The sequence below is a fragment of the Mytilus edulis genome, chromosome 3 (genome assembly GCF_963676685.1).
Source record: "Mytilus edulis chromosome 3, xbMytEdul2.2, whole genome shotgun sequence".
NCBI classification, from domain to species: domain Eukaryota; kingdom Metazoa; phylum Mollusca; class Bivalvia; order Mytilida; family Mytilidae; genus Mytilus; species Mytilus edulis.
Window position 1 is genome coordinate 41957895 of NC_092346.1, and position 24224 is coordinate 41982118.

General features: G+C 32.7%; 2 protein-coding genes across 3 annotated transcripts; one reads left to right on the forward strand and one right to left on the reverse strand.

Moving 5' to 3' along the window:
* The first annotated feature begins 13246 nt into the window (after positions 1 to 13246).
* On the forward strand, positions 13247 to 21273 carry LOC139516532 (optic atrophy 3 protein homolog). 2 transcript variants are annotated; one of them, XR_011662980.1, is made up of 3 exons: positions 13247 to 13535; positions 17468 to 18158; positions 21156 to 21273. XR_011662980.1 is itself a non-coding variant. In XM_071306698.1 (3 exons), exons 1-3 carry the CDS (start codon positions 13406 to 13408, stop codon positions 18034 to 18036), a joined length of 474 nt encoding a protein of 157 aa, XP_071162799.1. In that variant the 5' UTR covers positions 13247 to 13405; the 3' UTR covers positions 18037 to 18216. The 2 variants fall into 2 exon arrangements, 1 of the variants encoding a protein (XP_071162799.1); XM_071306698.1 differs by lacking the exon at positions 21156 to 21273 and having other exon boundaries at positions 17468 to 17760; positions 17986 to 18216.
* Positions 21010 to 23662, reverse strand: LOC139516530 (complement C1q-like protein 3). The gene is made up of 3 exons (XM_071306697.1): positions 23544 to 23662; positions 22721 to 22774; positions 21010 to 21460 (listed from the first exon to the last, which is right to left on the reverse strand). The coding sequence occupies exons 1-3, from the start codon at positions 23617 to 23619 to the stop codon at positions 21051 to 21053; spliced, it is 540 nt and encodes a 179-aa protein (XP_071162798.1). The 5' UTR covers positions 23620 to 23662; the 3' UTR covers positions 21010 to 21050.
* Between the last annotated feature and the right edge of the window lie 562 nt (positions 23663 to 24224).

The following is a 24224-nucleotide window of genomic DNA, read 5'->3' on the forward strand; positions in this document are numbered from 1 at the left end:
ATGGATTGTGAGTGGCAAAATACCAGAGTAAAGACAAATACTAGTAGTTTCATGTTTCGGAGAATTTGTAAACGAAATAAATTATATACTAATATCTATAGAAGATTTTGATTTTCTATGCTAGGAGTTATAATTCTTTAGTTTCATATGATTTTGAACAAAAATATGTCGAATAGCTGTAGCTCTTACTGTTCTTAAAGTTAAAAATGTATAGATGTTACAAAAAAAAAACCTAAAAAGTAATGGGTCCTGTAAGGGCCGATTGTGGCCTCAAATTTCAGGTACATCTGATGAAAGATTTCGGACACATTTTATACACTCAAGTGTCTACTTCAGTAAATTCAATTTGTTTATGTGAATACATTCATCATAGATACCAGGATTAAATTTTGTATTTACGTATGTTACTTGTCAGCTATTTTTTTGTCAGAAATGAAAGTGGCCGCATTCGTGTTCACTCTCAACCTTTATATATGTTACTAGAACACACCCGTGATATCGCGGGTCCGTGACTGAATTAAAATATATAACTATGCGCAAGCCTTATTTTGGTATTAGTATTGTCATCTGATAAAGTCATGCCGATTATAAGATACACATTTTTCTCTGCTTTCAAATCTTTCTGTTTGAACCCGTCGAACTGGAACTTATCAATTATTGGTAATATTAATTATTTGGAAAACAAAAGGTCCTGGAATGGAGTATTGTCCTATATTAGTTATGAATAAAGTTGAATTCTTTGATTCGCTGTTTTACGTCACGCCCGCTAACAAATTGAAAACTGTACTGACCTATACGCCTTATTTTTAGTCACAGATTTTTAGTATTCGTATTGTTATCTTAGAAAGTCTTACTGATCAAAATACTACAATAGGTAGCAATTTGACAATTTAGTAGTGTCAACCCTGCGATTATGACCCGTGTATTTAGTATATTAATCCTGAATACACCGTTTGGTGGTGCGCCTGTCAGATGCGGAACGTACAGATAAGGTAATCGGTAACAGGTGAATATACTATTGGTATCGGTATCGGACTGGACCCGGAACTTCTTAATTATTGGCAATATTAATTACGTGGAAAACAAAAGGGCCTAGAGTGGTGTAATTTTTAATCTACACCTTTGTACTATATTAGCTATATATAAAGTTGAATTCTTTGATTCGTCGTTTTTATGTGATGACGGCTGACAAATTGGACCTCGTAATTTTAGTATTATAGATGTATTATCATCAAGTGCAACGTACATTTAAATATTGAGAATGAACACAAATGCGGCCACTTCTATTTAATACGGAATCCGTCTAATATTTAACTCAAAAGTTAAAATTGTGATGACATTACACAATTTATGTGTCTTGTATTGTCAAAAACAGGCCATGTTACGTAACAGTAGTATTTCTTTTTTCTAATAAATAGCTAAAAGTGTACATTTTAACAATTTGGTAAAACTGCTATATTATCGGGCCAAAAAGGGTGCTTTACTAATTATGTGTTGTTTTGAAAAATATTAATGGTCTTTCAGTTTTGCTGATGTGTTTTGTCTACATGCCATATTGTTTTTCTTTGTTGACATAGTTGTTTGTTTTAAAAGTGATTCAGATTATATACAATCTTGACTGCTTTTCCACTATTTTTGGCATTTTTACCTTTATGTCTGTTTGTTTGTTCACACATAGTTGTCAATTTGTTTGTGTGAGAAGTTTAGCTAGCTATAGATACAAAATGGTAAAAATAACACAAACATCGAACTCCGATGAAAATTCGAAACAGAAAGTCTCTACGCAATTGACAAAATTAAAAGCTCAAACAGATCAAACGATTGATAACTGTTATATTCTTGACTTAGTACAGGCATTTTCTTAATCAACAATATACTAAACGAGAGAGATTTGGGCATTGGGGACATAATTTATGGTACACTTTATTGGTCTAGTCCTGATATATTTATCAAAAGTATAAGATTTAGGGTGGGTATCTGAATAGTGTGTAAGAGGGAAACGAACCCCACTCAATTTTGTAACCATGCTGATTGATAATGTATATATTATTTAGAAGTTGATAGAAAAAAGTTCAAAAGTAAACATAATCTTTTTTCTTTAACACTGTTCATACATGGAAACACACAACTCATTTAATGTCGAATTCCTGAATACTGACTCTACCTTATGTCGTTAATATTAAATTAATACAGTTATACTTTTGATAACTATTATAGTTTATATAGTTAATTTCTTTTCATCATCATACTTTTGAATTAGATTTTTAGCAACCGTACTTAGACTACAAAACGGTTTTGTCAAACGTATTTTTCAATGCAAGATATTTTGTGCAGTATTACAACGTGCATGGCACCAATATATAACTGTAGCAGATGCGCTTTGGACGGTTAATTTCAATTACATAAAATCCGTTTGATCATGGCAGTACCAATGTACTGACTATTAGACTTTTGGAATCAACGTTAAATGTAAATTAAGGCAACAATACTATACCGGTGTTTAAAGTCTTAAATCAATAGAGAAAAACAATCAAATCCGGGTTATTAACCAAAACCGGAAAAACACATCAACAATAAGAGGAAAACAAAGGAACAACAGGTACAACGAAGCGCAACAAAAACGAGCACAAATAGAAACGAAGTATTTGATTACAAATGCCATATTCCTGACTTGGTCCAGGACATTTAAAAAATGGTGGTTTGAACCTGGTTTCATGTCATTCCAAACCTCCTGCTTTATGACAATGTTAAAATTGATCACCAAAACACGACATGACAGAAATACAGCACATACGCACTCTATAACAGTCACAAACAAATAATATGATAGTCCATACAACTTGCAAATCAAAGAACAACAACGAGCATATTCGACATACGAGTAAAAACACCACAGGATATCAAACACAGTGATTCATGCAAAATTTAATGCATCGACTGTACATTTCGACAAAGTCTCTTGAGAGATGCTCGAGGGCAATATATTTAAACTTATAAAAGATTGAAGAGCTTACAAATATAAAATGGACAAAAGTAAATGTGAACAAACCAGTGCAAGGAACTATAGCTATTCATGAATGAGATATATATTCCTAGATATAATACAATTTCCAAAATTTTGTTACATCAAATTAAGATCACATAGTTTATCAAGTACTGATACAACCGCAATTTACAGTCCACAAATAAAGTTGCTATTCGTAAAATGTTTAAAAAATCTAATCACAAAAAACATATTCCTGACTTGGTACAAGCATTCTTTTATGTAGAAAATGGTCGATTAAACCTGGTTTGATAGCTAGCAAAACCTCTCACTTGTATGACAGTCGCATCAAATTCCATATATTGACAACGATGTCTGAACAAAACAAACAGACATAATATGTGAAAATGTCAAAATTAGTGGTACAGGAGTCAGCATTGTGTTATTATCATCCATTATCTACATAAGAAAATGCATGTACCAATTCAGGAATATAAATAGTTGTTTTCAATTCGTTTGATGTGTTTGAGCTTTCGATTTTGTTATTTGATAAGGGACCTTCCGTTTTGAGTTTTCCTCGGAGTTCAGTATTTTTATGATTTGAGTTCTTAATCACTATAAAAACAAACAAATATGTAACAAAGAAGCACAAAAAGGCATACATCAAATTTAACAACATCATTCGTTGCTTTTTGGTATACGATTTCATCTATTTATGTTTAATCCACTTATAAGTGATTGAACGATTTTAAGTCTTGGGACCAAATTCTAACACTGACAGTCACATGGTTAGGATAACATTAACTGTGACACACTTTTTGTGCAAACTGTATTCACCCTAGCTGTTGAGGATAACAAACATTTTTTTTTCATTTGCCCTAAGTACAATGATGTAAGACAGATCCTTCTTGATTCCATTAACTCCATTGCTGATAATGTTGATATAAATATTGAATTATTACTTTATGGAAACAGATTATTTTCATAGGATATGAATATTGCTATTTTAAAATCTGTTCATAAATATATCAGTGACACTCAACGATTGTTTGAAACTTACTTTTTTTTTGGTTTCATTTAGTTTTATTTATAATTTTTTTCTCCTCCACTTAAACATTAGTTCATTTTATCCACTAATCAAGCTTAGTGTCTCTTTCAAGCCATATATATATATATTTCTAATGTTTCAAGGTTCTTGAATACATGATGAGTAATTGCCTATATACCTGAATATACTTTGCATTTAGTAAGTAACACTGTAAACATATATTTGCTCGTTTGTGCTCATAAGAAGCATGCATGTTCCACTATATTGCATTATTTTAAATACAGTTGTTATAATTGAATTATACCTTGAACATGTAATATGGAGAGAGCTTTTATAGGCTGTGCCTGTTGCTCAATCCTTTTCATATCTTAATGAATAAAATATGTTTAAAATCAAAAAAAATAATTAACTGTGACGTAAAATCGCGCGTTAAACGTACATCAGTCGATCAGCATGTTTACGTCACACAGGTATATATAAAATAACTTTGTCGTTCAAAGTATGAACAGAATATAGTTTTTCTAGGTATATCCTCTGCAGAATCTAAAATTAGAAGTTTCCCTTGTCCTTCTTGCTGCTTGTGTCTATGATTATTGTGATTTTTTTTTTATAAAAAGGGCCACGTCATTATGTACCAAAGAAGCACAAAAGGTCATACAGACGAAGCACATTAGCAAAGATGAAAGTTAAGAATACAAAAATAATAGAACAATAACACAATGACGGGATGATTTAGTACAGAGTCGCGTCATATGGATATCACCAAATAGTTATCAAAGGGACCAGGCTTATAATTTAAAACTCCAGACGGGCGTTTCGTCTACATAAGACTCATCAGTGACACTAAGATCATAATAGTTAGACAGCCAAACAAAAACAGACAAACAGTAAACGTAATATTAATAAAGACAAATAAAAGAATATTATAACATGTTATTAAGATGATAAACAACGCCAGTACGCAGAATCTATACTTCAAGACCATCGTGTATTTTTTGTGAAGTTGATACGGAATATTTATCAATAAGGTCTTGGTACCTTCCGATGAACTGGGTTTTTTTTTTAGAAAAAGGACGAGACGATCTTAGACATACCCCTGGTTTATCAACTTTCTTCTCAGTCACTGGTGACGTTTTACCATGTCTGAATTGGAGCTGCAAGCTCTTGAATACCGAATAAGTTTGAAATAGTAAATCCAATATGCAGGTGAAGTCGGTATATTGCTACTTAGGTGGGGGAAATTGATAATTTCAAAATTAAAATTGTCTCGTTTGTCATAGATTCTGGTCCTAAAATGACTGTGTATATCTAATTCGATGTGATAAGTCTAAAAATGAGGCGGAGGAAGTCTTGTTGTTGTTATTTGAATTTCTAGTTCTGTTGTTTCTCTTATATAATAAACCACTGATAGTTGTCATTTTGAATTTATAGTAAAGCAGGGTTTTTGTTTTTCATGTTAAAGTATCGCTGTGACTTTAAGATGAAGAACAGAATAAAAACAGTTTTCCTTTTTGTTTGTTTTTTTCATGAGTGTGTTTGATTCTTTAATTTTTAGTTCTGTTAGAAATGTGTTTTGCAATACTTTATGTACTACACAATTTTCATGACATGTTTTTATATGTCTCTTTGAATTTTGAAATCAGTCGTGTTTGTTTGTCTGTTTGAACTTTGAAATCAGTTGTAATTGTATATACGTAATGTTTGTTTACACAGTTTTGACTGCCTGATCCCAAGAATTGTCATGTTTACAAATTATGCCTGTTTGGTTTGCTCTATAAACCAGGTTTAATCCTCCATTTTCTACATTTGAAAATGCCTGTACCATGTCAGGAATATGACATTTCTTGTCCACTCGTTTTTGATGTGTTTTGTTATTTGAATTTGCCATGTGATTATGGACTTTCCGAATTGATTTTCCTCTAAGTTCAGTATTTTTGTGATTTTACTTTTCATTAATGTCCTCTATATAACGGAATGGTTGGTGACTCTTCATAATTGTCTCATGAGTTGGAGCTGTCTGTTTGTCCTTATCCTCTAGTGGATAAGTAAAATCTTATTGTCGAACATAATTTGCTATTGGTAATACCTTGAGTATACCTGCATTGAGGTGGAACGGTAGTATTTACCCTTATAATCAAGTTATTCTCGATTTATCCAAACGCTTGAATTATGCCCAAAATTTGTGTATATTATTTTTTGGGCTGCAATTTTAGAATTTGGGGGTCCGTATACGTATCAATCTCAGGAAACACGGGAAAGGTTAACCGTAACACTGAATAGATACTAAAAAAAACCGGATCACATCATCCATCAAAATTCATTTACTTAAAAAGAGACATACGAACAAATATTTACAGCAAGGAAAATCGTATGGTCCAAATAACTATACATTGTTACGACACAATATGTGGTGAGTGTAAACCACTTACTATAAATTGATTAGCTAGTTAGTAATTTTATTCAACGACGGCTAATATGTACAATAACAAATGCGAAACATGAGCACTAAAGAACTCTTATCATGAAGCTTCATACAAATACAAACAAAATAAAAGGCATGTAAATAAAATGAATGCGAAGAATTCTTGAATTCTGGACCTCCAGGGTCATGCACATGAGGAAAATACCTCCATGTACATTTAGTATGAAAACCACCAATCACTGAAAATATGAAAAATGATATAAAAACTAAAACAAAATTAACTTATTTATTAATTAAACACTAGCATTTAAAAGCAGCAGTTTATAACAACACAAAAGAGCAGAGCAAAAGGCAAGCAAAGGGAGAAAAATTTAGCTATAAGGTAGCATTGGATAAATACAACTTGAACCGTAATTACATGTTTCCCGCATGCCAGGAATTTATACACTTTCAAATCAAATCAAATGAAGGCATAGTTCGAAATCCATTATGACGGAAATTCCATTTTTGTACTGCTTCAATCAAATATATAAGATCTTTCACCTTAACTTGAGGTTATTGGTATCTCAACTGTGTTCACATTTCTGACATTACATGCATTTTTTAGTAAGCAGCACGTTTTACGTATTTTGTTATTTCTTTTAAGTATTTTAAAAGCAACTGTGTGCATTCTTCGAGTCTTTAGTGATCGTAGAAATATTAAGTAGTTCTTCATAAGAACTTTGATAGTTATCAGAAGTAAATTATATTTGTCTTGTAATTTTTCCGTTCAGAAATGCCAAGTTATAGGATAATAACTGAAGTTAGACATTAAATAAATAATATATTGTAAGTTATCTCAGGCTTTTTAGGTTTTTCCAATTATTTTCTTTTAATTACCTTAAATCCTTTTTAAAATATTTGCAATTGAGGTTTCTTAAATAAATTTGGACTCAAAGTAAATTAACCTTAATTTCACATTATATAGAAACACCATTTAAAGCAAGTCGATTGAAAACAAAATTTTATGACTAAATAAATGATTTCCCAATTGCAAACTTTCCCTTTGTATGTAGCAACATTCTAGCAGTACCTGTATACGGAATATATGTCTACTAATTGATACGATATACTCGGGCTTGGTCGATGCCACTGCTGGTGGACGTTTCGTCCCCGAGGGTATCACCAGCCCAGTAGTCAACACTTCGGTGTTGACATGAATATCAATAATGTAGTCATTTTTATAAATTTCCTGTTGACAAAACTTTATATTTTTCGAAAAACTAAGGATTTTCTTATCCCAGGCATAGATTACCTTAGCCGTATTTGGCACAACGTTTTGGAATTTTGGATCCTCAATGCTCTTCAACTTTTTACCTGTTTGGCTTTATAAATATTTTGATTTGAGCGTCACTGATGAGTCTTATGTAAACGAAACGCGCGTCTGGCGTACTAAATTATAATCCTGGCACCTTTGATAACTATTTACACCACTGGGTCGATGCCACTGCTGGTGGACGTTTCGTCCCCGAGGGTATCACCAGGCCAGTAGTCAACACTTCGGTGTTGACATGAATATCAATAATGTAGTCATTTTTATAAATTTCCTGTTGACAAAACTTTATATTTTTCGAAAAACTAAGGATTTTCTTATCCCAGGCATAGATTACCTTAGCCGTATTTGGCACAACTTTTTGGAATTTTGGATCCTCAATGCTCTTCAACTTTTTACCTGTTTGGCTTTAAAAATATTTTGATTTGAGCGTCACTGATGAGTCTTATGTAAACGAAACGCGCGTCTGGCGTACTAAATTATAATCCTGGTACCTTTGATAACTATTGTATTTCCTATCATTATTTCCTTGATAGAATGTTGCTGTTCCCATTGAAGCTATTAACCAAGATTTCTTTATGGTGAATTTGAAATCATTCATTCGTAAATTTTACAAACACCACCAATACGGGTGCCACATGTGGAGCAGGATCTGTTTACCCTTCCAGAGCGCACGACATCACTCCCAGTTATTGGTGGGGTTCGTGTTGCTTAGTCTTTAGTTTTTGATGTTGTGTCTTCTGTACTATTGTTTGTCTGTTTGTCTTTTCTATTATAGCCATGGCGTTGTCAGTTTATATGAGATTTATGAGTTTGAATGACCCTCAGGTATCTTTCGCCCCTCTTTTAAAAAATGACAAAAAGAAATTTACATATTTTATTAAATGAGAGAAAAACAATTGAGTATTTTTTGCTAGTTTTTATGATAAGTGGAAAAAAACATTGATGTGGCGTAACCACCAATGATACAAAATCAGTACATGGACAGTAAAAACCACAAAAAGCAAAGGAACAGCTCTTTTGATGCTGGCCATTATGTATTTCAAAGTCACAATGAAGCTTTTAACATGGATCAAAACACATCTCTTATCTCTGCAAGTTTATGACGGCCTCTACCACTGGTTTGAAAAGTATTCTTTGCAAAAGAATTCAGATACACTGTTAAAATTATAGTTTGTTTCTGTGTGTGTTACGTTTAAACGTTGTGTTTCTGTTGTGTCGTTTGTTTCCTCTTATATTTGAGTGTGAATTCACATTGATATAAGACGTGTCACGGTACTTTTCTATCCCAAATTCATATATTTAGTTTTGATGTTATATTTGTTATTCTCATCGGATTTTGTCTAATGCTTAGCTCGTTTCTGTGTGTGTTACATTTTAATGTTGTGTCGTTGTTTTCCTCTTATATCTAATGCGTTTCCCTCAGTTTCAGTTTGTAACCCGGATCTGGTTTTTTTTCTATCGATTTATGAGTTTCGAACAGCGGTATACTACTGTTGTCTTTATTTAGATGCAACACCACCAAATCGGGCCCGGTCAAAAAGAACATACTGTAAAAAGAGGCGAAAGATACCACTGGAAATAAAAACTAATAAGTCGAAAAGAAACTAATAACGCCATGTCTAAAAAAGAAAAATTCAAACAGACATACAATAAAACACACAACACAACATAGAAAATAAAAAACTAGGCAACACGAACCCCACCAAAATCTGGAGTTTATTTCAGGCGCTACGTAAGTGTAAGCACATGTGTCACCAGTGTGTTGATAGTGTTATTTTTTTTTCGATGAATAGTAAATATATAAAACAAAAAAAAGTGCCTACGCATGGTGCAAATATCAATCTCTGTAGACTCGATTTTGGTTATTTATGTAGCCAAAAAAAAGTTGAGGGAATGATTATCCTTTGAAGAATACGTTTTGATTGATCATTTTGAATAATATGTAAATGTATGAATGAATCCTGAAATTGAGGACTATATTTGTCATGTTTCACATGTATAAAGTTCCTAGATCGGTATATCAAAAGTTCCGGTAACAAGTACGGTCGGGTGTGTAAATAACGGTATATATTGATTCTGCCCTTAGAAATGTTTGAAAGTGAAACACAAAATTTTCTTACATAACCTGGTCTAAATGGAAAGAAAGGTGTGGCACGTTTACACACGCTTATATCAAGAAAAAATACACATTAACTTAAAATACAAAGGAAAATACACCACAACTCTACAATATACAATTATATGCTGGTTCAAAGTACTCAATGAGATATAAATAGTAGATCTCATTTTTATAATAGCATAATTAGATATATTAGATTAATTGAATAAGCAGCGGGATAAAATACAAAGCAGTCATTTTTATTATCTGCATTGCTTCATACTTATTTTAATCAAATTTTGCAACACTCTCTTAATTATAAACTGGTAACAATTTTTCAGTTATTTTCAAATTTTAACGTAACTGGATAAATTCCTTCAGCACTTCCGCCTGATCAATCGAACCTCCCTTAAACTCCTAAAGCTCATCTCAAAGCAAAGCTTCCCATTGAAGATATGTTGAATCTAATCATAAATGCAAAACATCAACTGTTTAAGATACAAATACAATCCTTGACAGAATCAAAACGTTTAAAGCTTAGCATATAAGGACACAATCTGGACGACTGAAGTAGAAAAGGGTAAAATTAAAATATCTAACAAACATTAAAGACGATTCAAAAAGCAGCACCTGAAAATATCTAATCTGGACAAACCAACACTCAAAACGTCCGATAAAAATGTCTGTAAACAAATCTTGTCACCCCAAAACAAACTTGTGCCCAATACCTACGACACTTGAATGCGAATATGTTACCAAGCTAGTTAATCTGACTAACAAATATTTTACCAAGTCAAACGCAAGTTAATACTATAAAGCCTGAACTAAGTATTAACTGTAATTCTTAACAAAAAATACATTTAGTTTATTGGAACTGCCTCCTTTTATTTGGAATCATCTATTTCACAAATTTCTAGAAATGAACCCATTCTTTTATGAGCTTCATAACCATTTACACAATTTTGTGCTTCACAAAAGTCGTCTAGATCATCTCATCTTTGAAAACAGAAAAGTAACAGGTGGTGATTCTTTGACGAAGCTTTTCATCGAGAGCAAACGCTCTTCAAATATGTTATTATCCCAACGAAAACGTATTAAATATAAAGCACAATTATAAACTTTATTTTCAAAGGCGGCGGCGCAGATACGGAAGGAATATTTAAACTAAACTAGAGGCTCTAAAGAGCTTGTGTCGCTCACCTTGGTCTATGTGAATATTAAACAAAGGAAGAAGATGGATTCATGACAAAATTGTGTTTTGGTGATGATGATGTGCTTGTACATCTTACTTTACTGAACATTCTTGCTGCTTACAATTATCTCTATCTATAATGAACTTGGCCCAGTAGTTTCAGTAAAAAATGTTAGTAAAAATTTACAAATTTTATGAAAATTTTTAAAAATTGACTATAAAGGACAATAACTCCTTAGGGAATCAATTGACCATTTTGGTCATGTTTACTTATTTTTAGGTCTTATGTTACTGTACATTATTGCTGTTTACAGTTTAACTCTATCTAAAATAATATTCAAGATAATAACAGAAAACGGCAAAATTTCCTTAAAATTACCAATGCAGGGGCAGCAACCCAACAACAGGTTGTCCGATTCATCTGACTATTTCAGGGCAGAGAGATCTTGACCTGATAAACAATTTTACCCTTCGTCCGATTAGCTCTAAATGCTTTGGTTTTTGAGTTAAAAGCCAAAAACTGTATTTTACCCCTATGTTCTATTTTTAGCCATGGCGTCCATCTTGGTTTTTTTGGACGGGTCACCGGACACATTTTTTAAAAATAATTACCCCAAAGATGGTTGTGGCCAAGTTTGGATTAATTTGGCCCAGTAGTTTAAGAGGAGAAGATTTTTTTAAAAGGTTATTAAGATTTACTAAAAATGGTTAAAAATTAACTAGAAAGGGTAATAACTCCTAAAGGGGTCAACTGACCATTTCGGTCATGTTGACTTATTTGTAAATTTTACTTTGCTGAACATTATTGCTGTTTACAGTTTATCTCTATCTATAATAATATTCAAGATAATAACCAAAAACAGCAAAATTTCTTTAAAGTTACACATTCAGGGGCAGCAACCCAACAACGGGTTGTCCGATTCATCTGAAAATTTTAGGGCAGATAGATCTTACCTGATTTACAATTTTTAACATCTCAGATTTGCTCTAAATGCTTTGGTTTTTGAGTTATAAGCCAAAAACTGCATTTAACCCCTATGTTCTACTTTTAGCCATGGCGGCCATCTTGATTTTTTGGACGGGTCACCGGACACATTTTTTAAAAATAAATACCCCAAAGATGGTTGTGGCCAAGTTTGGATTAATTTGGCCCAGTAGTTTCAGAGGAGAAGATTTTTGTAAAAGATTACTAAGATTTACGAAAAATGGTTAAAAATTGACTATAAAGGGCAATTACTCCTAAAGAGGTCAACTGACCATTTCGGTCATGTTGACTTATTTGTAAATCTTACTTTGCTGAACATTATTGCTGTTTACAGTTTATCTCTATCTATAATAATATTCCAGATAATAACCAAAAACAGCAAAATTTCTTTAAAATTACCAATTCAGGGGCAGCAACCCAATAACGGTTTGTCTGATTCATCTGAAAATTTCAGGGCAGATAGATCTTGACCTGATAAACAATTTAATCCCGTCAAATCTGCTCTAAATGCTTTGGTTTTTGAGTTATAAGTCAAAAACGGCATTTAACCCCTATGTTCTATTTTTAACCATCTTGGTTGGTTGGCCGGGTCACCGGACACATTTTTAAAACTAGATACCCCAATGATGATTGTGGCCAAGTTTGGTAAAATTTGGCCCAGTAGTTTCAGAGGAGAAGATTTTTGTAAAAGTTAATGACGACGGACGACGCCGGACGACGGACGCCAAGTGATGAGAAAAGCTCACTTGGCCCTTTGGGCCAGGTGAGCTAAAACGTCAGTGCTTCAGCCTGGATATGCTCTTTTCACAAATCGTCATAAAAAATTCAAGAAATGATTAAGTAGTTGATGTTTAAAATCTGTCATTCTCATTTCAACCATTTTTACTAGTACTAGTAGTTCAGACTTATGAGTTAAGCCATTTTGGTTACATAGATATTCAACTCGTACCAGTAATAATTAACAATTAAGGTACGATATAAATTTGAACAACACGTTATATAAATTGCATGCGTTCGAAGCGCTTTTCTGGATTTACCTTAATCAGGAAAGTTCAAATCAAATATTTGAAAGCCAAGGATTTATAAGAACTGAAACGATGAGAAACTTTATGATCAAACATAACCTAAAAAAAATATCAAAATCCATCTTAGGCTAAATCTGACTAAAACCGATGTACCAGTTTTTTTTTAAATTATTTTTTTGTATCCATTTGACTAACGTATTACTTTTAAATCATCGATCCAACAGTAGATGACATTAAAATGTTTATTATCATACTTTCTCATTTAAAACCGGAATAACAAGTTAAACTTCACGGAAATTAAATACTTCCGTTCCATCCCAATGCAGACGACGAAAATATGGTGTTACCAATAGTTAAATTGGTTAGTTTATTTATCAGACTGTCTTCAAGACCAGTTGTACACAGACTTACTGTATCAGCAGCGCGTCATCCAAAATTTGGTTCAGTTATTGTTTTGATCGCACAAAGTAAGAATTATGTAATAGCCATTCATTTACGTTTACTTATTTTAAAGTTTATAAATAGAACGTCTAATTTCACTTTCCAAAAATTAATAAAGGGCAAGAGTGTATATAGTTGTTTATCTGTGCAAAATGTCAGCTCTTTTGGGATGAAACTATCCCAACTAACTATTTCAGTCCAACAAAAAATAATGAAGGAAAATCTTTTCACAGATATATGTGTACGTCATAGATGTGGCTTTTCCTGTCAATAGGCCAAGGAATATATATTATCAATTTAAAATAAGATATTAATAGGATAAGATGTCTGAATATTTCTTTCTCTGTTCTTACATTCATATTGATGTATCTAAGCTATTAATTATAAACTTTCCGTTTTGAAATTTTCCCGGGGTTTTTATACGACCGCAAACAAATTTTGCGTTCGTATATATATAATGATATGATGTCGTCGTCCGAAGACACATTTGGTGTCCGGAAAATTACTTTAGTTTAAATAAACTCATCATAGATACCAGGACTAAATTTTATAAATACGCCAGACGCGCGTTTCGTCTACAAAAGACTCATCAGTGACGCTCGAATCTAAAACAGTTATAAAAAGCCAAAATGATTTACGAAGTTGAAGAGAATTGAGATCCAAAATTCCTAAAAGTGTTGCCAAATACAGCTACGGTAATCTATGCCTGAGGTAGAAAGTCCTTAGTATTTAAAAAAAAATTCAAATTTTATAAACAGTTAAGTGAATGGATCTCCATGAAATTTAATGAAAAGGTTTTATTCCTCAAAAGGAAGGTTAGGGTTGATTTTGGGGTTGATGGTCCCTACCGTTTTCGAATTAGGGGGCCAAAACAAGCATTTTTTTTACATTCAGGAAATCAACTTGTGAATAAGTATTTCAATTGCTCTGACAGCTAGAAGGTTTCGATTGATTTTGGGGGTTATGGTACAAAATGTGTAGGAATTTGGGGCTAAAAAAGGGACCAAAATAAGCATTTTTTTAGTTTCAGTCAATAACTTGTGTTTCAGTGTATAAATCTCTCTGAAATTATACACCAAGTTTTAATATTACAAAGGGATGATAATTGCTTTGGGGAAGGGGAAAGGTTATAATCGTCAAGCAAATAGGGTAAAAAAAAAGGTCACAAGTTGAAAACAAACGGTTTTCTGGTTAACGGACAATTTAATAAATTTAAAAGCAGTGAAGGGGTGGTAAATTTAGTTAGTATTCAGAAACTTTCCAGACAATTGAGTAGGATGTTGATGATGGTAAATCAACAGTAACTACTACACATAGAGTGAACAGATCTATGATAACTGCATGGAAACTGTCTAAACAATACGAAATTGTCTGAAAGACTACACTTTCTTTACCTTTTTATTTTCTGTTTCTTAAGATCTGCTAAGATAAAGATGATAGCATAAGGTGCAGGTCAAAATTGATAACTAGTGAAAATATGTTGTATGTAAGCCAAAGAGACAAGTGACTATTTACTAAACCTTTTACAAATGATTCATGCAGTTCGTTCTTATGTTGTGCTTTTAGACTACTGTCTCCAAGGAATTTATACGGGCTGTTTAAAAAAGTAAACTGAGAATGATTCGGGCTTTTTAACAACGTACCTGTCCGCTAGAAGACATTCCACAATATCAGAACTGATCTTATTTTGACTCTAGGCTAATCAGTTATTGCTAATCATGTCATATAAAGTATGCATCTTGTAACATTGCCATAAAAGTGGAAGGTTTGGCTAACCATTAAAATAGGTTCAACACCATTTTTTTTTCTTAAAATGTCCCGTACCAAGTCATGAATATGGCAGTTGTTTTCAAATAGGTCGATATATGTATGTTGCCGTTTTGTTTTTGTTGCACTTTAGGTGGGTTTTTTTTGGGTTTTTTTTGTTCCGTTTTTTTTAATGTAATTCCCTCGGTTTTAGTTTTTTAACCCCAATAAGTTTCCTCTCAAAAGATTTGTGACTTTTGAAGAGCTTTATACTACTGTTGCCTTTATTTGCTCACAGCTTTAGAGGATCAGCAGCAAATGCCAATTTCTAAGTTAATAGTTTGACTGGTACTTTTGATAACTATCTGCACCACTGACGTTTCATCCCCGAGGGTATCACCAACCAAGTAGTCAACACTTCGCTGTTGACATGAATATCAATAATGTGGTCTTTTTGTTTACAAATTTCCTGTTTACCAAACTTTAAATTTTTCGAAAAACTAAGGATTTTCTTATCCCAGACATAGATTACCTTAGCCGTATTTGGCACAATTTTTTGGAATTTTGGATCCTCACTGCTTTCAACTTTTTACTTGTTTGGCTTTATAAATATTTTGATATAAGCGTCACTGATGAGTCTTGTGTAGACGAAACGCGCGTCTGGCGTACTAAATTATAATCCTGGTGCTTTTGATAACTATTGACTCTACGGGGAACGATTATAACTCAAATACACGCAATCGAGGCAAGTGTACTACCACAAAACAAACGAGGTGGCATTAACTGTTTTTTGTCGTTATTGATATCAACTTTTTGCATCCACACTTTTTGGAAATGATTGGAGCAAAAATGAAACAAAAAGTGACAGTTGACTTAGATTTGTGGTACAGTGTAACTTGCCTAATCCGAAACCTGTCGTAGGTATTCCAGCATCCTGCTTTAACCGACACATTTTCTATGGTCCCAAATGCGTATCCTTGCAGGAAAAAAACCTGACTACTCCGTGACCCTGCTTAATCCAACATTTTTTTCCTGGTCCACAAATGTATGTCGAATAACATAGGTTACACTGATTATGCTATCATTCATAACAGACAGTTATGTTGAAAAAAATGCAATTACATTATTTAGCAAATTTGTTCGCACAAAAAAAAGGAATTTTGACAATATATGTCTCTGCAGAGATTATATATCTTAGAATACAACGACAATACTTACGTTGGAAAGCTGTTAAAACAGATATGAATATTATCAAACACGGACAATATGTACCGTATATACTTATAGATTATCGTTGATCATCTCAACGAGATTAATTTTCTCGGTTGAGCTGGGACGGCGATAGCGAGAAAGGCAATCGAGTTGAGATGACCAATGATAATCAGTTTATCGCTATTTTACCTATGAAGACCTTGTCAATTTCGTTAGCAACGCCACATGCCTGCTTAGTTTTTAGCGATAACTTTCCATCTCAAGCGAGTAGCATGATATGAAAAATTATCACCAAAAAAAATTCAGAGGAAAAATGCACAAAATAGCGATAAATTTCTGTACTTCAAAAAATTAAAACTATCAAATATTGTATTGTTGTAATTTTGCAGCTGTATTGTTTAGAAACACACAATAGAGACCACATCTTTTGATAAAAAAAATAGTCAAAAGATAATAAGAAAAAATCATATATCAGTTCTTATAAAGTGTAAATAAAATATGAATTTTCAATACTCTAATGCATTAAAGTGGAATAGGCATAACAAAGTTTTATGAACATACAATTCTTATAAAAAAAATAATCCCCTGCTCCATCCAATCAACATAGTTTTTTTTTAATGAGTAACATAGTTCTTAATTTGTAAATTTTTGTGCCATTTGGTCTCTTGTGGAGAATGGTCTCATTGGCTATCATACCAATCTTCTTTTGTTTTATATGATTCAATTATCTCTCTGAAAACAATAAGCAAGAGTAAATGTTTTTATGTTTTGCAGAGAATTAAATAGCTATCCAATAAAATGTCTGTTGTAGTGAAAATTTGTATTGACAGGAAATATATTCAATTGATATTTAAAATATATGAAAAACAATTTTAGACTGAAATATTATTTTTGATAGATGTCATAAGAATCTTGTTCCAAGTAAACAACAAAGGATCCTTAAAATCTTGCACTTAATTATTTGAGAGTTTTCTTCATAATTCTATTGGATCATTTTCAGAGTATCATTCAATGGATTTCACATCACAAAGGAAATTACTTGGCTTTGGTAGACAAACACCAATAGAACCATTGTCTACAGATGAAGCAATGAATTTAGGAACCACACTGCTTGGGGAATTTCTAGTTTATGGAGTATCTATATTATTTCTGTCTTATGAATACAACCGGTCTTTAAAAAATGAAAAGTTAAAGGAAGAAAAGAGAAAGGATGAAATAGGAAAACTTCAAAAAGAAGTACATGAGTACGGATTGATAACAGAAGACCTAAAAGGACAAATGTTTAAATTACAGGTAAAAAATTGGATTTTAGACAACAATTCAAGACAATGTTCGATCCAAAACTAATTTATCAGTGTTTTTACTTGTGAAAACGTACACTGTATAAAGGTCTGAATAAAAAACATGAAACCAAAAGCAATAGCATAAAATTATAAGAAATATCGTAGATTGTTTATAAAAGTTTCAATTTGAAATATATTCAAAGATATAGTTTTAGATAATGTTTTGGTAATTTAGGGATACATTTTTGAAGGAAGAAACAGTCAACAGCTGTGTTTCATCGGATAATATTAATAATCATGTATCATTATGATTATGAGTGGCATTGCGGATGATGTGTGGATAACAGTAGATGCTAAAGTACCCAGTCGACCCGACCGGGATCACTCCTTTGGAGTTTATGAGATTCCGTAAGTTCATGTGTGCTGTGTTTATTATTCTTCTGAATAAATTTATGAAATTTGAAAACACTTACTTTAGAGACACTTTTAAAGATGTGTAATGAAATTTCAGGGTGTCTTTGTTTCCTAATAGAGAGTCAAAAGATAACAGAGGCACATTTAAACTCTGTTGAAAATAAACAGACAACGCCATGGCTAAAACAGAAAAATACAATCAAACAAACGATACTAGTAGTACACACACACAAAAAACGAAACCCGTAGAAAACTAAAGACTGAGAAATGCGAACCCCACTAAAAACTGAAAGTGATCTGTGGTTATTTGAAAGGCTAGGCTGCTCCTGCTCCTGCTCCTGCTCCTGCGTACCTGTCGTGTTTTTCATGTCAGTATAACCCGTAATAAGTATAATTCGTCATGTCATATGATTTCTCATATTGGAAAAATAGGGTAGTTCAAATCATAACCGCTATCAATTGAGAAATGTTTATTCAAAAACGGTAAACCAACTCGTGATGGCGTCCGTAAAACGTACGAAGGGATGATTTCATCTTCACCACTAAGAACACTTGGTTTCACTAGCTTCCTTGTGAGCAAAAGCCCTCTATCAACGAAATCATTAAGTATATAACACGCATACATGCAAACCGACCGTACAATGGCTGTAGAGCCAGCCAAGGTCGTTGAAAACTTCCATTTGTTGTGCATGCAAACTCAGTATGCAGGTACTGCTAAAATGTTGCTACATAGAAATGGAAAGTTCCAAAGGTGAAATCATCTCTTTGATCGTCAAGTTTTGTTTTCAACTAACCCTCATTGTAGATTTCTAGATGAAAGTCAAGATAATTGTCAAAGCAAATTTTCGTAAACAGTAAACCAGATATTGGTAACTTTACAAAATTGAAGAACATTATATTAGGTTATACACGAAACAATATAATACCAATCAGAGAGGGCAATTTATTTTACAAACTTGTGTATACTCACGTTATTACGAGACGGGAATATGTGTCTGTAAGATCGTTAAGATTCGTGATTTGTGCTGCTAAATAAAGGCAAATAAAGGCAACAGTAGTATACCGCTGTTTGAAAGTCGTCAATCAATTGAGAGAAGAGAAATCCGGGTTACAAATTAAAACTGAGGGAAACAAGTCAAATATAAGAAGAAAAACAAGGAAAACAACAGAAACGCTTACGTGCAACAAAAATATGAACGACAATACAATACACAGAGAAACGAACTATATGATAACAATTGTCATTTTCCCTGACTTGGTAGAGGACATTTAAAGAAAAATGGTGGGTTGAAACTGGTTTTGTGGCTAGCCAAACCTCCCGCTTTAATTGCAATGTTAAATATAACATTAAAATGATAACATTACATAACTAAAATAAAAATAAATGGAAGAACATTAAGAACAGAGAAGTACACAAATTAATAATACTGACAATAGAGCATTACGACATGCTAATATTAATTAGAGGTACTAGGCTAATATTTAATACGTTTTGTCTACATAATGATAAGACTCATCAGTGACGCGCGGATCAATATATATATTATATAGTTAAGAAAACCACACAAAGTTGACGACCATTAACGACCCAAAATTCCAATAAATTGTGCCAAATATGGCTAAAGTTATCTGTCTGGGATAAGAACATTCTTAGTATTTAGAATAATTTATACTTTTGTAAACAGTAAATTTATAAGAATGACCATATATATCACTGATATACATGTCAACACCGAAGTAGTGACTAACCACAAAATAAATTTGAATAGGTAAAACAACACTAGGAATCATAATTTGTATCGATCAAATGACAAAGAATCCACAGTATAAGGTATTTTTAATTCTCAGTGTTGAAAACAGTAGGATGACCTATACGCTTTAAATGTTTAAATACTTAGGCTTCTCTTTTAGGAAAAGATAACATTAGCTGTATTTGTCAAAACTTTTAGGAATCTTTGGTCCTCAATGCCCTTCAACTTAGTACTTTTTTTTGCCTTGTTTAGCTTTTTTTTATTCAAGCGTCACTGGTGAGTCTTTTGTAGAAGAAACGCGCTTCTGGCGCAAATAGAAAATTTCTCTTCTGGTATTTACGATGAGTTTATTATATAAGTGGTTCATTTGCACTCTTTTTCACAGTTGTGTCACTAGCAATTAGACTACATTTTATTATCTTATTGCTACCCTATTTTTGACATTTTTACCTAAATATTATGTCTGTTTATTTTGTTAAAGCATCGTTGTCAATATAATGAAATTTGTCAAATTGATGCGACTATCATTCAAGTGAGAGGTTTAACTAGCTATAAAACCAGGTTAAATCCACCATTTTTTATCATCAGAGATTGTCTGTAACAAGTCAGTAATATGACAGTTGTTATCTATTCGTTTCATGTATGTGAGCGTTCAATTTTGCCATGTGCATTATAGACTTTTTAGCGTTTAATTCTCCTCGGAGTTTAGTATTTTTGTGATTTTACCTTTTATTCAACAATATACATGTTTCTGTGCAAAAACTGAAAACAACACTTTATAAATGTCATAATTTAAGAAAGGTTTGCTATAAACACTGCTACTACAAAAGTACTAACTGCTGACTTGATGATACCTCCAGAAAATAATAGTCCACAAGCAAACGTATCGCTCCTATACTCTATGAAAATGAACGCTTAATATATATTTAAGCGCGAGTAGGATTTTTTTAAGATTAATTTCCATCAGGACCGCTGAAAACGGATATACAAGAAACAATGTCAGTTTCGAAGTTGTGACTACTGTTGCTAGGCCAAAAAATATCGTCATTTCAAATGATTTTGGAGCAAACTAAAATATTTAGTTTTTGTTTTTTGTTTAATGAAAAGTAAAATTGATTATTTTTGTGTGCATTCATTACGCTATAAGATAGGCTGAGAACATACTGTAGTGGACAGAACTGCTGTATAGATAGGGATGGTTTCCAGAACCTCTCACTGTAACTTTGTCACCTTTCTTTAGATGTAACACAATGTTAGCAGTAGCTTCACTATAGCCAGTTCCAGGAAACAGACCAACTATCCTTGATTCATTGAGGCAAATGTGAGCATACAATGTTTTTCCAGATACTGACATGAGTGTTGTGGAAACATGATACAGTCCTTCTCTTGGAGCTATGAAAATACCCGTGTTAGGATCATAGTGATTTCCATTGTTTGTCCAAACTTTATCAAACTTCACGATTTCTTTGGCATTAATATTCTTTACATCTGATAAGGATGCAGTAAAGGCAGGAATATCTCTCCACTTGCTGGTGTTTCCATTATCTGAATGAAAATAAAAAACAAGATTGAACACCAATGATTGTATACACTGCTTTTGTAAAAAGATAATTTTAAATATATATTTTGGATAATTGTACCATTAGCGTGTATAAACAATACATTTATTAAGTTAACACCCAGTCACACTGTCACGTTCTATTCCGTTTTAAAATTTTACGTTTCAACTACGTAATGATAAAAAATGTGGCGCTATTTTGAAAACTATGGTTTACTAGGTTTGTATTACGTTCTTATCATTTACTACGTACTAGTACGTTTAGACCCACGTTTCCACCACACATTGATACGTTTCGATACATAGTTAGCACGTTTTGTTACGTTCCGCTAAGCTTTGATACGTATTTACACGATTGTACTTTGTTTCTATTTTCGCTACGTTTGTTGTTGAATTTTCGAAACATACTAGACAGGTCCCGTTTTGAAGAAAGGATCAGTACGTTTCGATACACTTCGTTACGTATATTCCCGTTTTGCTACGCTTTCAAAACGTAGTAAAACGTACGTAGCTCTTGAAACGTGACAGTGTGACTGGGACTTTACCGGTGTTTGAATCACATAAATCGAGTAGACAGAAACGTGAGTTTCTTGTTGTTGAAAAATTCTAAACTTAATAACACGTATCCAAGCACAATGACAAAATTCAACAATGAATTCGACCCCAAGAGGAAAAGCAATTTAACATGTGGTCGTAGTTCCAACTTAAATGCTGCTTGAGTAATCTATGCCAATTAAATATTGTAGTTAGACTTGACTTGTCTTTTTTATCTTAACTTTTTATCTGAATTGAGTTTCAATCTGCTTTGATATATTTCCTAATAACAAGCAAGTTATGTTTATATGGTATAAATGAACTTAAGGCTAACAAATAACCCAGAATGTTGATCACAAAAGCTCAAGACCATTAACACCAAATAGTTCCTAAAAATCTATCAACGATCGAAATGATGGTATAAAATGTTTTAAAAGACCAACAACAACAATCGAGATCCTGTCTTTGTATTTAATTTCACTTTTCTCCTTGGACTTGTGGAACTACAAGCTTTTTTTCAGATAAGATTTATCCTTTAAATCATGTTGTATAATATTCATAATATTAAATAGGATATAAATGTGATTAAAAAGCAGAAACGCGAATTACGTATGTTTTTTTGAATTTATTAATGCATAAATTTACCAAATCTGCATCCCCCTCTTTATTTAAGGCCATCTCATGTAAAAACAAAAATCCTGTGAAAAACTTACCTGATCCTTTAAATTTAACAAGCATCGTCAAAAGGTCTTCAACTACTGCATTATCTGCATGCATAAAAAATACAAAAAGATCTCCATTCATTCACAATCAGAACATGGAAAGATGGCTTTATTTTATCATAAAGCCTATAAGTTAATTTTATCTGTACTAAGGCAGGAATATGAGGCTTGTTTTCCATTAGTTCCGTATACTGGTAAAGTCTCATCTTTGTCAATTTTATGAACTTTGAATTTACATTCAAATTAGGTATTTTTTATCAGTAAAACTTCTTGGAAAAGACAGGCAAAAGATACCAAAAGTAAACGATAACCTGACAACGGCATGGTCGAAAAGACAAACAGAAAAAAAATAGTACACAAATGACAACATAGAAATAAAAAAAACTGAGCAACTGGGAGTAATGCTATCATATCATGATGTATATTTTATGTAAAACACTCAAATACATAAGTTGACTATTGGATTTTGACTGCATACGGTAAGTTTTAATGCATGATTAGGTAGAGAACACATTAAATAATGGTGTCTATAGAGAGTAACTAAATAAGTAACATTAACCAAAGGTTGTTTTACTGCCATGAAGGACAGAAATTTTGAGTGCAACTGGTAATTGAGGTGTAGGTATAAAAAAAAAAAGGGACGGGAAATTATCTTTTCAACAAGCCAACAAGGCCCTTCCGGTAGAAGAATGGGTTCCTTAGCGGGGGAGATGTATCAGCTGAAATATAAACATTATTGCTATATATATCAAATATTCGAACAACTGATACGGTTTTAAAATACAACATCTTAAAAGTTAGATAACCAACATACCAAGTTTTGGACTGCAGTCGGCTGTAGCCATATAAACCATCAGTTGAAAGAAGGCAAGTCCAAAAGTAAACATCATCTTCTTTCTTTCAGGGCAAATTTCTTCGAATATACACGGAGAGACACACTCCTTTTATGTATGAATTCTTGAAAATGTTGACGATACCTAATTTTCAATTAGATGGCATGCAAACATTTCATTAGTAATTTTATATGGTAAAATGCTTTTTATCATGATACTTTTGAAACAGCTTTTGGACAGCTTAAATCAGGCTATAGTACTATTTCTAGGCAAATGTTGGTTGCCATATAAAGTATTTTGAACATTGCTTTTACATCATTCAAAATATGAAGGATTTGCTTATCCCAGGCATATATTACCTTAGCCGTTTTTGGCACAACTTTTTGGAATTTTCGATCCTCAATGCTCTTCAACTTTGTACTTGTTTTGGCTTTCAAACATTTTTTTATCTGAGCGTCACTGATGATTCTTATGTATATGAAAGGCGCGTTTGGCGTAAAACATTATAAAGCCTGGTACCTTTGATAACCATTGGACTAGATGCACAAGCACCGCATTTCGTCAATCAATTTCAATAACACAATATTCTTAGTTTCATGCGAGTACCAAATCACTTGCTACTGTGCTAGTGATACCCTCCCTGCCAGCCGAGGAATTACTAC

Bases quoted from the DNA above. Each gene is read 5' to 3' on its own strand.
- LOC139516532 (XM_071306698.1), top strand. From the start codon at position 13,406: ATGGTGTTACCAATAGTTAAATTGGTTAGTTTATTTATCAGACTGTCT. The intron at 13,536-17,467 runs GTAAGAATTATG...GATCATTTTCAG, and splicing joins TATTGTTTTGATCGCACAAA to AGTATCATTCAATGGATTTC. The intron at 17,761-17,985 runs GTAAAAAATTGG...TTGGTAATTTAG, and splicing joins GACAAATGTTTAAATTACAG to GGATACATTTTTGAAGGAAG.
- LOC139516530 (XM_071306697.1), bottom strand. From the start codon at position 23,619: ATGATGTTTACTTTTGGACTTGCCTTCTTTCAACTGATGGTTTATATG. The intron at 22,775-23,543 runs GTATGTTGGTTA...TTATGCATGCAG, and splicing joins CGACTGCAGTCCAAAACTTG to ATAATGCAGTAGTTGAAGAC. The intron at 21,461-22,720 runs GTAAGTTTTTCA...ATTTTCATTCAG, and splicing joins TGTTAAATTTAAAGGATCAG to ATAATGGAAACACCAGCAAG.